The 14,437-nt window shown below is 40.7% G+C and overlaps 1 protein-coding gene across 5 annotated transcripts; it reads right to left on the bottom strand.

The window, feature by feature from the left end:
* Nucleotides 1-3,363: 3,363 nt before the first annotated feature.
* FAM216B (family with sequence similarity 216 member B) lies at nucleotides 3,364-13,967 on the bottom strand. Of its 5 annotated transcripts, none has more exons than XM_077761482.1 (6): nucleotides 13,698-13,967; nucleotides 12,572-12,708; nucleotides 10,868-10,974; nucleotides 8,143-8,263; nucleotides 6,190-6,413; nucleotides 3,364-3,623 (listed from the first exon to the last, which is right to left on the bottom strand). In XM_077761482.1, the coding sequence occupies exons 3-5, from the start codon at nucleotides 10,964-10,966 to the stop codon at nucleotides 6,214-6,216; spliced, it is 420 nt and encodes a 139-aa protein (XP_077617608.1). In that variant the 5' UTR covers nucleotides 10,967-10,974; nucleotides 12,572-12,708; nucleotides 13,698-13,967; the 3' UTR covers nucleotides 3,364-3,623; nucleotides 6,190-6,213. The 5 variants fall into 5 exon arrangements, with proteins under 5 accessions (XP_077617608.1, XP_077617604.1, XP_077617606.1 ...); XM_077761478.1 differs by having other exon boundaries at nucleotides 3,364-3,628; nucleotides 13,698-13,966; XM_077761480.1 differs by lacking the exon at nucleotides 3,364-3,623 and adding an exon at nucleotides 5,021-5,649.
* Nucleotides 13,968-14,437: the final 470 nt, after the last annotated feature.

Here is a 14,437-nt window from a genome sequence, read left to right as displayed (position 1 = left end):
GGATCTCCCCTCCTCTTGTCTCTGTACCACACCCAAGGCTGACTTTTCATCCCATGCCAATGCCTACAAAATGCAGAGACCTCAAGTTCAACTTGTCCACAACCAGATAATATTTCACTGTCCCCCAGATCAGCTCTCCTGAGACTGTTGGCCCTGTGCTTCCCCCTCGGGTCTTCCCGTGATCCTCTTGGTCTGTTCTATCACACCCAGCCCCAGTCTTCTGCCACCAGATCACTTGCTTTTGTTCCGTGTGTTTCATCCCTGGGTTCGGTCCTCCTTATTCCTTCTACTGGAACGTTGGGACAGAGGCCCGAGTTGTTTCTCTGATTCCTTCCTCAACTTCTCTGATTCGTCCTGCTCAGTATTGGAAATCAGTTCTCAGGCCGTGCCCCTGCTAAAAACAACTCCAGTGATTCCCTACTGTTTACCAATTAAAGTTTATTAAAGTGTCTCCATGATCAAGCTGTAATTTCTTCCTAGAGTTATTTCCCACTACAAAGTATATATTTTCTCTGCACTGCCACCAAACTTAATTGCTTGTAAACATTATAGTTTATAAATATTATTTCCAGTGGCTCTCAGGTACTGTAAATGAATAAACAACATAAGAAGGGTGACTTAATATTGCCTTCTCATCAGGAGATAGTTAATCATAAAATTATAACTTTGAAATAATATGTAAAGTTTTAAAAACATTTTTACTTGTTTCAATTATGTAGATTGCCTTAAGAATTACACTAAAGACTAAAATAATTTTCTTTTTTTGTGTATGCCCATCTCCTGCTTTATAGGAAAGAACCTGATACCTTGAATTTTAACATCTGACTTTTTCTTCCCCAAATTCAAGGTCATTTAACTTACATAGACTATACATATAGTTTTTTGATCTTAATTAACTCATGGTCTGGTTTCATGTGTTTCTTGACTAACATTTCTATGATCATGGTCACAATCCATTTGATGTATCTCTCAGCAAAAAGCTGGCCCTTCAGTTAGGAAATGGAGCCACGTTTTACACCTATTTCCAGCCTTTAGCACACCATCTGACCTCTCAGCAGCCCTGCTCTGCTCTATCCACAACCCCTTCCTTTCCAACCTTGTGCTTCAAACAGAACCCTATATTTATGGGACTTTGCCTTCTGCTCTTCCTTATTTACATAAATATCCAATGCAACACATACTGCAATCGCTTATTGAATTTAAATAGGTAATATATTTACAGTGGTGTGATTTTTTTTTTCCTTAAACAAGGCTGGGCTTCTGAAAGGTCATTGGCTTTCAATGATACTTTGTCAAGCCATCTTGATCATCTTTCTGGGCTCATTATATTATTTTAAAAGTGGAAAGTGTCTTTGTCTAGAACTGTCCATTTATAAACAGGTACTCATTTCCCCCTCAGAGAACCTCCCCCCCCACCATAGGCCAGGAGGAGGCTGGAAGTCGCCCCATATAGCTGAGTGTTTGGCTTAGTTACAACTGTGTAATTGCCTCTGACCCTGCTCCTAAGCTGTGATTTGCAATAGCTACAGGGATTTCCTCTACTTCTAACCTTACGGGACCCATTGTGTAGCCAGTACAGTATGGTAGCCCTAATGTGGAGAAGAATGAGCAAGAATTCTCCAGAGGGAGACGAGGGATTGATTTCAAACATAGGGATTGATTACATTTCAGGCAACAGGACTGTAATTTAAGGGGTAAGGCAGAGTCAATGAGGCCACTATAATGGTTTCCCCTACAAGTACTGATGCAATTAGCAACTCATTTTAATTGAAAAGGTGCAGGAACTGTTGGCCCTGTTCCTGTGGCCTTCGTCACAAAATAGGCGATGAGAGGGCAAACCACGTCAGGATTCACTTTGGTGGAATAGTAATGCATATTTAGTAACACCAAATCCAGGAACCATAAATCATTTTCGTAGAAAGTGCTGTTATAATATGCCATTGATCTGGCTTTGAACGAGAATAATTGGCCTTTCATTTATATGATTTATTGAAGGTTGGTAAGGAGAAACGTTCTTGATCCCCAGAGCCACTCATATCGTGCAGTCCTCGATGGGCAGTCCTTGGCCCTAAATCTGCCAGATTTGCCGAACAGAAATTCAGTTTGTTAGGACTGAAGCCTTCTGGCTATTGAAGTCCCTTCTTACATGCTAGCTACTTTAATAAACACAGGTAACACCTAGGATGCTACCTCTCGGATTCTGATTCAAAGGGTGGAAGATGGGAGCCAAGAAGTTACATTTTCCTTAAGCATCCTAAGTGAATCTGGTGTATGAATTGTATTTTGATAAATACTGCCCTACATCTAGAGATAACATTTAAGTAGGTATCAATTATTAAAATGTCTTAGGCTTATCTGAAATCAATTTTTCCTTAACAGTATGTTGGAATATTAGAACACAAGCCAGCTAAGTTTCAAGAGAGGGTCATGGCAAGAAAAAAGCATACAGCACAGGGAGTTGTCTGAGAAAACAGGCTCAGACTGGGTGTCTAGGCAGGAGCCCTGTCAGAAGCTAGTAGAAAGGTGCCGAGTGCATATAGCAGACAGCAGGGGGAAGACTAATATTGGATTGGTATCTGGGAGGCAATTGCCTGGGATTCCCTCTTGGGGTCTTGTAATAATAAGTATTTCTGGGCTGCCTGAGGGGTTCAGTCTGTTAAATTTCCACCCCTTGATTTGGGCTCAGATCAGGACCTCAAGGTTTTTGAGATCGAGCCCTGCATCCGGCCCCACCCTCACCACAGGGAGACTCCTTGGGATTCTCTGTCTCTCTGTGTCTCTGTCTCTCTCTCTGCCCCTCCACCCCCTCAAAATAAATTTAAAAAACATTTTTTTAAAAGAGTGTTTCCTTCCATTTTACACCCTAGGCACCTCACTCACCTCACCCTAGTCCTGGCTTTGGTAGATAGCTTCTGAAATGGCTGCCGGTGATCCCACCTTCCGGTATTCATGCCCTATGTTATCTGCTGCTCTTGTGTGTGGACTGAACCTAGTGACTTGTTTCTAATGAGTAGAATATAGCAACGGTGAATAGACTATAACCTACTTCTAAGAGTAGGTTATAAAAGACTGTGACTTCCGTCTTCTACCCCCTTTCTCTCATGCTCTTTTGTTTTTCAACTCTGATGAAACAAGTTGCCATTTGTGATTTATTGTGACTTATTGTCAATTTTGCCTTATTGAGAGACCTACGTGGCAGGCAACTGAGAATAGCCTCTAGATCATAACCAGTGGATCCTCTCCTGGTTGAAATTTGACATAAGACCACAGCCTCAGCTGACACCTTGACTGCAATCTGTGGGAGACCCTGAACTTGAAGCCCCAATTCAGTCTTGCCCAGATTCCTGACCACAGAAACTGTGAGAAAGTAAATCTTGTTGTTTTAATTCACTGTGATTTAGGGTGATTGTTTTATGCAGTAATAAGTAATACAGTGCATAAAGATCATAGTGGTTGTAGAGTGTTGGTTGCTGAACCTGAAGAACAAATTAAACGAGGAAAAGGGAGAAGGTACTGAGGACACACTGAACCCAGTTTTGTGTGCTTAAACAGCTTGAGCCAAGGATGGTTCTTCCTCTGGGGGTTGCCTCTTTTTCTTCTTTCTCACCTCCTCCAAGTCTTTGCTGCCCTTAAAAAAAAAAAAAAAAAAGCTGGACAGTTGCTTTGTCAACATTGACTGCTAAACTTTGAAATTTCTTCTATTGAAACTCCAAGATTATTGCCATCATCACTTCCTTGTCTATTGTGAACTCCTTCCTTGAAATTTTCCATGGTTTCTAATAAAAAGGTGACCTATACTTAACAGTGATATCTTCATCGAGCAGCCACAGTCACTAGAATACAAAAAATTAAAATATCTGACATTGCAAGGATGTGGAGCAACTTGAACTTTTTTATACATTGCTAGTGGGAATGCAAAATGGGATGATCACATAGGAAAACATTCTGACAGTAGTTTGTAGAGTTAAATCTAAATCTACCGTATTACCCAGTAATCATACTTCTGGATATCTATCCAAGAGAAATAAAAACTTATGTGCACACAAAAGTTACATTAATTTTTTTTTGAGAGAGACAGAGTCCAAGTAGGGAAGGGGCAGAGAGAGAGGGACACAGAGAATCCAAAGCAGATTCCAGGCTCCGAGTTGTCAGCATAGAGCCTGATGTGGGATTCAAACCCACCAACTGTGGGATCATGACCTGAGCCGAAGTCAGATGTTTAACTGACTGAGCCACCCAAGTGCCTCTATATTAAAGTATTTATAGCAGTTCTACTTGTAATAATCCAAAGCTAGAAACAATCCAAATGTTCATCAACTAGTGAATGGATAAACAGATTGTGGTGTTACAGATTATCCTCTCTTCCCCTTTGTTTGTCTTTCTCAGGATCCTCTCAATGAGCACCTTTCACGTAGCACCATAATCAGTCATATTCCTCATAGGCTTTCTGGGAGGGGCTCAACTGGGAGGGCATCATCTTTTCAGAAGGGAGAGCCAACAACTTAGATTTGTCCTTTTTTATGGGCCTGTGACATTCACTTACCAATTAGAAGCCTCTATTGAAAACAAGGTGCTTCTGAGATTTTTTGATGCAGGGATGCAGCTCAGAATCCTCAGTGGCCTCCTTAATATTCTGCATCACTAGCGAAGGCTTACACAGCAAATATTCATGCCCGTCAAAAAAAAAAAAAGTCTAAGGTAAAAGTGCATGCATAACATAACACTTAGAGTTGTTGAATCACTATGTTGTACACCTGAAACTAATGTAACCTTGTTTGTTAACTGTACTTCAATTTTAAAGTGTATGCAAGAAGTTCATAGGGATAAAAGGCCCATTTTGGTAGCAATGGGAAAGCTAGTATAGGGCAAGTTAAATCTACCACGTACTTCAGTCCCTTAAGAGAGCTACCCTATAGCTCATTGTAGTTCCATTTAATTTTTTTTCCTTCTTTTAATCCTGTCTAATGATTCTTAACTTAGAACTGAAAAGCCACATAGAGCACAGAAGTCAGGGCCAGGATTTGCAGAGGTCAAGAAACTTCTTTATTCTTTATGAATAGTTGCAGAGAGAAGATAATCATCATCATCAGCGAGATTCTTTCTTTCTGGTAATGGTACAGCATCTTCCTCCCAGATCAATGTCAACACTTCCCTTGTCAAACAAGTCTAGAATTCCATCTCAAGCAACTCCTTTTACAGGCATGACAAAGTCATTGGCTGGTTTAAATGAGGGAGGGGGTTGAACATTTAGAATAAAGATGAAGAAAAGGCATTATTAAATTTTTGGCTTTATGTGAGCACGGGTGTCTAACTTTCTACACGAAAAAAAATCACTAGTGATAAAAATAACAATTAAATATAACTAATATAACACCAGAACACTGTATGTTGTTTTGATTCATTGTTATCTCTCTCTCTCTCTCTTTTTTTTTTTTTTACTTATTCATCTGGTCTTGGGTGCTTGCTTAAAACTAGTGAGGCCACAGAAAGGTTAGATTTGAAACTAGTTCTTTAGGGGCTCTTTCTCACTCTGCCGAGAGTGTTTCTTCAGCTGCCAGGAGAAGATGTGTGTACGAATTCTCTTGCTTCTGTCAAGGTCAACTACAGCTCTGTAGATGAACCCAGCTGTGGCAAGTCGATAAATCGAAGCTTCAGGATGACACAAAGGGATTGAGTCAGACAAGAACCAGAAGATCGGGGGCCAAATTAAAGGTTACTGCTTGATGGGAAAGAAGAGAGGAAGGGGGATATGGAAATGCACAGCCCAGTTTCTGCTGAAATGATTCGGTTCTGGAAACCCTGTGTGCTCAGTGTTACCTCAGTACTGCTTTGTGTATTTTCAGAATCTGCAGTGGGTGGCTTCAACAGTCATTCAGTGACAGCACCTGGTGCCCTCTGATGACTTTTCCTTTTCACCTTCTCTGGAAGGCTCTAATTCAAAGGAAGCTTTTATTTGGAAAGCTTCAAAAGTCATTTCACTCTACAGATTCTGAGGAGTAAAAGGCTTGTTTATGTTTAGCTCCACTGCTCTTAAAACCTTCAACTTGTTCTTGCTGGTAAAATTTATGTGAGTGGGAGAGAGATTATTTCTAGGTATGGGGTTTGTGTTAGAAGTTACTTTTCTTCCATTCTCATTCAACAAATATGTACTGAGCACCCACTAGATATCGGGGTACGTGGGCAACGCACCTGTTTCAGAGCTTGTGCAAAATCTCAGTTCCTGAGGGATCCAAGCCCTGCGCTTTGAGCCCTGCATTGAACCACAGGCACAGGTAGTGCTGATGGCCATGTTCTGGTCATGGCTGAAGGCTTCCGGGGGATGGATCTTTGGGGAGCTACCTTAGCTGAGGCTCTCTTGGTTGAATCTCTAAGTACAGCAGCACAAGCCAAAGCTTCCTGTTGAGTAATGTAGCCTAAGGGGAGAGACATGAAAGAAAGTTCAAAGTCAACAATCTTACAAAACAAATAAGCAAACAACCTTGCAAACATTTACGAATTCATAAAACTTCTTCTACTTTGCAGGGTAGAAACCATTGTGGTAACACGCCCAGATTGTATGATCTTTGAAGGTAGGCAGTGTACTTCTCTCCTTTTGCATTTCTTATTCAATTAAGATAAAAAATAGAGTCATTGATTAACATGACAAATCATTTGGAGAGGGACTTGGGCCATGAGTAATCTGACCGTGAACTGCATATTTTCATTTTCAAAATTTTCTTCAAGCCAGAAACAGATATATTCAATGTCGGTCAGTGTTTTTAGAATATAGTCTGCAGACCACCCACCACAACCATCAGGCTGAGGCCACATTTAATAATGCTTTTTAAAAATTTAGATTTCTGGCTCTACTCCAATGACTTTCCTAATCAGAAACCCAGAGAGCTAGGCCTGGAAATCTGCATTTTGATATCGTATGCAGGTAGATTTCATGTGCACTAAAAAATGAGTGTCTCTCTTCTGGTTTCCTTGGCCTCTATGCAGTTTTACTCTATGATCAAAGCTAGTAGATGATGCTTCTGCAAGACTTGAGGCAATCATGAGCTGCCTCTAGCTGCATCTAGCTCTGCCATTTACTGGTCACATGATCCTGGTCCAGTGATTTAAGTTATTCACATCTCAATTTTCTTTTCTTTAAAATGTGGGTTATAAAAGCAACTACCTTTATATGGAGGTGTCTGAGTTTCAAATAAGACTATATTTGCAAAGTGCTTAGAACTGTCCCTGGCCCATAGGAAGACCTATTAACAGATACCTATTGTTATTGTTCTTGTTATTCAACCATTTGCAAAAACCATGTCTTTCTTTTATGCAGACACAGGAACAACAATATAAGATAGATATGCTAATGTCAAGTGAGCTGCTTACACAAAGAAAGCTCTGCCAGTCATAGAGGCCAGCTAGAGACTGAAGACATTTCCAAGAAGAAAAAGGGTTTAACAACAATCACATCTTTCAGAAGGTTATTGCTTAAACTCTGTGAAGGTCTTTTGCAACCATTAGATCATTTGTGCTTCATAAAATCCCATGAGGTTGCTAGAGGAAGAGAGATGTCAGAGCATGGGGGTGAAAAGGCATGATCTGTGCAGGTGATGGCCCTGACATTCACTATCTACAACTTGAGCAAATTATATAATGTGTCAGAGGTGCAGTTCCCCATGGCTGTGAAGTAGGGAGAAGATATATAACATATAATATTATATGTTGTATGTGTAGAGCTCCTAACACATGGTCTCAAACGTGGTAAATGCCCACTAAATGTAACTGTTATTGTTGCAAGTAAACCAAGCCTCTGAACTTGCACATCCAGCAAGCGGCTGAGCTGTGGTTTGAGCCTAGACCATCTGCCTAAGCCCATTGCCATTTCTACTAGATCGAGTTCCTGTAAATCTCAGACAGTTGTTGACATTTTATAGCAATCCATACTCTGATTTCTTGAAACCCTCTTAATTTACCCATAAAACCTTGCTTAGTATTGTCAGGGATAATCATTTTTAAACCTGGCTTGCCAGCCATGTTATAAAATAGCACACTGGCAGAGGAGGCCATTCTGTTTGAATGATCTATCTGGAAACCTGACTTCTGGCTGCAGCACATGAGTCCCTCCCTAAGGTGCCTGGCTTGGGTCAGGTAGTTAAAACTCACCAAGAAGCTGCTGGTGCTGAAGGCTGTGAATATAGCGGTTCTGCAGGGCTTGCCACTGGGGCCTGGAATTATAAATCCTCATGATGCTGTAAAAGTAGCGTTGCTGACCTTGGGTTAGGTCCTGTCAGAGCAAAGCAGGTGATTTTGATGGGTTGGTGGAGTTCTCCAGGACTATGAGTGTTATGTATTCAAAGTTGACTTCTTTTGGAAATAAGATATATATATATATATATACACATATATATATATGTATATAAACATGTATGTATACCAATTTTATATATGTATATATACATGTAACAATTGGAAAACAACAATTAGGTAGTTTCTTCCTCTAGGTTAAGTAGGTCAAAGTATTGGGCTGAGAGAGATCTAAGAACTTAGCTCTTATAATTTTATTTATCTATTATGATCCCTATTGGAGAAGGAAGATACACAGGGCCTGACGTAGACTGGGCTTCTGAATGCGGACAAGAGAACTTTCCACCCAGAGTTGTCAGTAAGCAGGGCAGATAGCTAGATGAGTGGGTAGGTAAATGTGATAAAGGTTCAGCATTATTAGTTTTAAAAGGTGCTATAAAAACAGAGAAGGAAAACAAACTCTGTGCAAGGCTTTCTAAATGAGTTGACCCAAACATCTGAGTCTTAGGGTGAGGAGGAATTCCTCCAAAGAACCAGAATACTGGTTCTCAAAGGGCATTAGCATCACCTGGGAACTTGTTAGAAATGTAAATTCTCAGGCTCCACCCTAGTCCTAAACTCTTGGGAGTGGGGCCCAGCACTCCTGTCTTTAACAAGCCCTCTGGGTGATTCCGATACAAGCACACTAAAATTTGAGAACCACTGTGTTAGAAGAAAAAGAAAGGCTAATTTTGGGGGAAAGGGGTATAAATTTCCAACGGGGCACAAAATATCTGGATATATTGGGAAGCGGACTTTTTTTTTTTTTTAACTTCCAGCAGAATATAGAGTCTGAGCTGGGGAAAAGGTTATAGAGGTAGGCAGGGGAAGATCATAAAATCTTTATATGTAATGTTCAGACTCAAATTTTAAAATAATAATTAAAAAAGAGTTTAAAGATTACCTTTTCTATGAGGAGCCATCGAAGATCTTTATTTAAGTCAATAATGATCAAAGGGAGTGATTTTGACCATTAAGGATATTTGGTAATGTGTAGAGACATTTTTGGTTGTCGTAAATGGTGAAAGGGAGGACAAAACCACTGGCAGTTAGTAGGTAGTGCCGGGGGTGTCACTCAACACCCCACGGTGCTCAAGATAGCCTCCTAGTCCTGGTTACGATGGTTGAATTATCCAACCCAAAATGTCATACTTTCAGCTGAGCAGATTCTGCAACTGGCCCTGCTGTGGAGAATGAGCTTCTGGGAAGACAGACCATCGCGAGGAAGAGCACTGAGAAGGCTGACATCTAGGGCAAGCAAGGAACGAGAAGGACTAGGACTACCATTTCTATCACATTCCTAATCTATCATCGATGCTTATCATTTGTAGATGGGGGAGACGGAGACAGTAGCATCAACATTCTAGAAAAATCAAGGAACGAGAAATCTGCCCTAGGCTAAAAAATTCAAATCAATGACAGAATTTTCGAAACAAGTTGTTAACCAATGTAATGAAAACTAAATTTAAGTTAATTAAATGTAAAAGTAGAGTGACTTTCATCTGTTAGAAATGTGGTGTGGAGAGGTGCCCGGGTGGCTCAGTGGGTTAAACACCTGACTCTTGATTTCAGCTCAGGTCATGCTCTCACAGTTCATGAGTTTGGAGCCCTGCACTGGGCTATGTGTTGACAGTGCGGAGCCTGCTTGGGATTCTTTCTCTCCCTCTCTCTGCCCCTCCCCTGCTCATTCTCTCTCTCTCTCAAAAATAAGTAAATAAACTTAAAAAAAAGAGAGAGAGAGAGAGAGAGAGAGAGAAATTTGGTATGGAGTTGAAACCTGTGAGTCTATTTTTTGATGTCTAGACACCTTAAGCTTGATATTGAAAATGTGTCCAGAGTAAAGGTAGCAAAGCCAAGTAATTCTCAATTTGGGGCATCATTTCAACTTTACAGTTTGTGAATTAGATGTTTTAAAAGATAATATCTATGAAGAAGATAATTGATTCCTAATTAAGCTTTTTCAAATGACAGACAACAATAGAATATGAAAGTAGCAAGCCAGTTTCAAGAGCAAAGCTCCAAAGGGCAATGAGAGTAATCATTATAGAAGATAAAATCTTAGAAGTTATGGTTTTATTTCATAGGGGGAAAAAAGGCTATGTCCTTTCCTTAGCAGGGACCTAAACTTCCTAAATAACACTCCTAATATTCTTACCCTGTTGCTTATCCTTCCTTGAGGTGATGAAAAAGAACTTAATTTTTGAAAGAAGTATTTATGAGAGTGACTTTAAATAACTTTGACCAAAAGGAGCTAACATTGTTCTCTAGCAGGGAGCCATAGCGTGGTCACTAGTGAGTTTCCCACCGCTGATTAGTGCTTTCGCAATGAAGACATGACCATCCACAGAGCTCCTAAAATGGCTGGGTGTAGGATCAGATTATCCCAGGGCTCATTTATTCACCACACAGGCCATCAATGTGCACCGAGGGCCTATGTTGGGTGCGGTGTTACCTAATACTGGGTAAACAAAGACATGAGGCAAAGTTCTCAAGCTTTGAAAAAAAGACCTACAAATTTTCTCCATTAGCAAATGATACACGATACCTTCAGTAAAGAGGTCTCAGAGGCAGAGGAAGGGACTCGAATGCAAGGAATCCGTGGAACATTCCAAAGTTTTTGTTGTCTTTTCCATTTTTCTCCCATTCTTTATCCTAAACCCCCAGGGAACAACAAAGCATAGCATGAAATTGCATTTTGTGCAGCCTATTTGGGGACATAAGTAAATAAGTAAGCAAGTAAGTAAATAAACAAATAAATAAATGCTGTTTATGTCAAGGAATAAAAAGGTTTCTCACATGTTTCCAAGTAATTGGATCTCACCAGACTGCTCAGTTTTGCACTCTGGGAAACAAAATAGTTTCCCTATTTCCACCTGCTAGTTATGGAAGGACTTTGTCTTTCTGCTTCATCTTATGTTTGCAACAGGTAGACTGGGGAACCACACCCTTTCACAAGTTATTTATTGATCGTTTTAAGTAATAGTTATTACCTTATCTGACTATAAAAGTAATATATGTCAGTTTTGAAAATTTGGAAAAATTTAAAACTTGAAGAATATGATTATCCATAGTCTAACTGTCCATAAATGTTGATGGCATTTGATTGGTTTCCTTTTATTCTTTTTTATCTGTGGACATTTTGTGTGGTGTTGGAAAACGGAGACCGTACTCTATATGCTGTGCACTTTCCCAGCTCACTGACTATCCCTTAAAAGCCTACAATTTTTAGTGGCAGTATAGTATTCCTTTACATTTTTCTCCATTTCTTGCACATTTCATTTTGCAACTCTACAGCACTGGACTGTCAAAGAAACTATTAAACTTAGCTGTATTTCTTGCCACTTGCCTGACACAGTGAAGGAGCCACACCTGCTGTGAGTAAGTCTTTTTTCCCTTTCCATATAGTTTAGGGTTTGGAATCTGAGAGGTGTACAATTATAAAAAAAATTAACAATCAAGGAGTAATAGACATATTGGAATAGGGTTGCCAAGGCATAGATTGAGAACTCCGAGTGTTTTCTTCTCTGCTCAGACCTTTGCCCTTGCCAACACCTACCCCATCGGGTTGATTCACTGAGATCCTGGCTGTAGAAAGTTCTCCTTCATGCCAGTTCCCTCTCTCTCTTCTCTCCCTTATTATATGCTTATGCACATGCACACATAAAAGCACCCACATGTACACACACTGAAGAAGTATTTTAAAATGTGAGAAATCTCTGCTTCAGAATTCAGGAAGCTAAGGCTCAGATCTTCCAGAAGAGAAATTTATTGGGAAAACATCAGTCAGCATCTCTGTGTGTTCTGTTTCCACAATATAAACTTATAAATTAAACTATAAATATTTCATTTAATACTGCCTTCCCTCAACGTGCACTTCAGAAACCACACCAACCAAGATATACTCTTTTACTATTCTCTGTGATAAAAGCTGACACTCTATCCCGTACTTAGATCTTCTCAGTATCCCTCCTCCCATTTTCCAGATCTGTAGAGCAGAGCATAAATATTCTTCAAAGCTAGAAAGATTTCTTCTTTCCTCAAATAGCATAAGAAAATGACTGACGATCCTTCTTGTGGCAACAATTCACATGTGCTTTTCTTGGGCTATTGCTAAAGAAATCTATCTTACCTATTCAAGTGGACTATACCTGATGAAGTTTGATTAGAATGCTTGGAGAATTCAAGGAGGAAAAATCTAACAAATAACTTATGTCTGAAACAAAAAGACAGACTTGCTTCAAAGACTTACCCTGTATTATAAACTTAAAAGCTGGTACTCCAATGTAGTCTTCTTGCAAGGTCTCTTTCTTCATGTGATGGGGGCGGTAAAAATTCGGTCTGTTGATAAGCTGATATCCAGGCAACGTCATGTGCTGGAACAAGGAGCTGGGGGGGCCGAGGGGCGGGGCGGAGAATGGATTTGGCTGCATGCCTTTCCCTGCTTCTGGGCAACATTCAACTGCACAGTTTATCTTTTTCCTTTGAAATTTTATATCTAATCAAGTGTCAGCTTCTAAATCTACCATATCTGCATTACATGCAGACATGAGAAAAGAAAGTACATGGAGGCAGGCTGAATATTAAAGGTCAAGAATCCACCAGGGCAATGGGGCATTATATGACTCTTTCCCAGATTTGGGGTCAGTACCCTCACCTACATTGTTCAGAATGAGAAGGATAGTTCTTAGATATAGACTTATGGGCATGAATTTTACCATGGTGACCTATGGGATTGTTCAAGACAATACTCCTTTCTTAATTTTTGGAGGAGTAAGATATACTCATTTTTTACCTTGGTTAAAGGCTGCGTATGATGATTATGAAGCTGTAGCACAAGGATCTGGCCCACACTGATGTCATCAGCATAAGCCTCATGTTTTACTTTTTAAAAAAATTTTTTTAATGTTTCATTTATTTCTGAGAGAGAGAGAGACAGCGTGAGCAGGGGAGGGTCAAAGAGAGAGGGAGATACAGAATCTGAAAGAGCCTCCAGGCTCTGAGCTGGCTGTCAGCACAGAGCCCGATGCAGGGCTCGAACCCACGAACCGTGAGATCATGACCTGAGCCGAAGTCGGACGCTTCACCGACTGAGTCACCCAGGCGCCCCAAGCGTCGCATTTTAACTTGACTCATGACAACAATCTTGCCCCTCCCTCCTCAGTAGCATTATTACTACAGACTTCCTTTTTTCCTTCAAAATCCTCCTTTTGAATACCAGATTTTCTGTAAAAATGAATAATTCCTAGAGACAATGGAAGAAGAAATACCAAAAGAAAACCACAGATTCAAAATTCTTAGGCGTCTAAGGGGAAGAAAAGAACCAAGGAGACGAGCGTGAGGAATTGTGCAGCTTACAGAAGAAAGAAAGGACTCACCAGACACAGAAAGTCTGCATTTTCTTCAATAATTTAAATGCAGACCTTCTGGGGAATAAACATGGCAGAAACAGGAGTCTATAAAAGCCTGTGGCTACCACAGACCTCTCGCTGGATCTGAGAGTTTGGGGATTCTCTACTGCGAGATAAAGAACAATTGCATACAGAGTTCACCACGTCCTTTGAATCTTCCTCGAATGTTTTCCCAGCATATGATGAAATGCCTTCCAGGGCACACCGCATCTGCTGACTGTTACACACACGGGCTGATTCAGAGCCGTGTGCGTCAGTCCCTGCACCACCAGGAAAACAGGAACAGATCTAGGTGTTTGACAAAGAGAGTTGAATGTAAGGAATCTGTTTCCAAAGTATCGGAGGGGCTCCAGGGTGGCTCAGTCAGTTACCCAGTTACCGTCTGACTTCAGCTCAGGTCATGCTCTCGCCCTTGGTGAATTCAAGCCCTGCGCAGGGGCTCTGTGCTGACAGCGCCGAGCCTGCAGCCTGCTTCAAATTCTCTCTCTCTCTCTGCCCCTCCCGAGCTCACGCTCTGTCTCCCTCTTAAAAGTTAAATACACATTAAAAAAAAAAAAAAAAGCATTGGAGTGGGCTAGAGGAGCAAAACAAGAAAGGCCGGCTTATGCAAGGATTGGCAATTCCACTCAACCGTGATCGCACGTGGAGCTGGAGGGCAGAAGGGAAGATGATTTTACCCGGAGTCCATACCCCTGGGCCTTCCGGGC

Source organism: Crocuta crocuta, unplaced genomic scaffold (genome assembly GCF_008692635.1).
Source record: "Crocuta crocuta isolate KB4526 unplaced genomic scaffold, BGI_CrCroc_1.0 scaffold1820, whole genome shotgun sequence".
Classification (NCBI taxonomy): Eukaryota; Metazoa; Chordata; class Mammalia; order Carnivora; family Hyaenidae; genus Crocuta; species Crocuta crocuta.
This window is presented reverse-complemented; position numbering and strand designations above follow the sequence as displayed.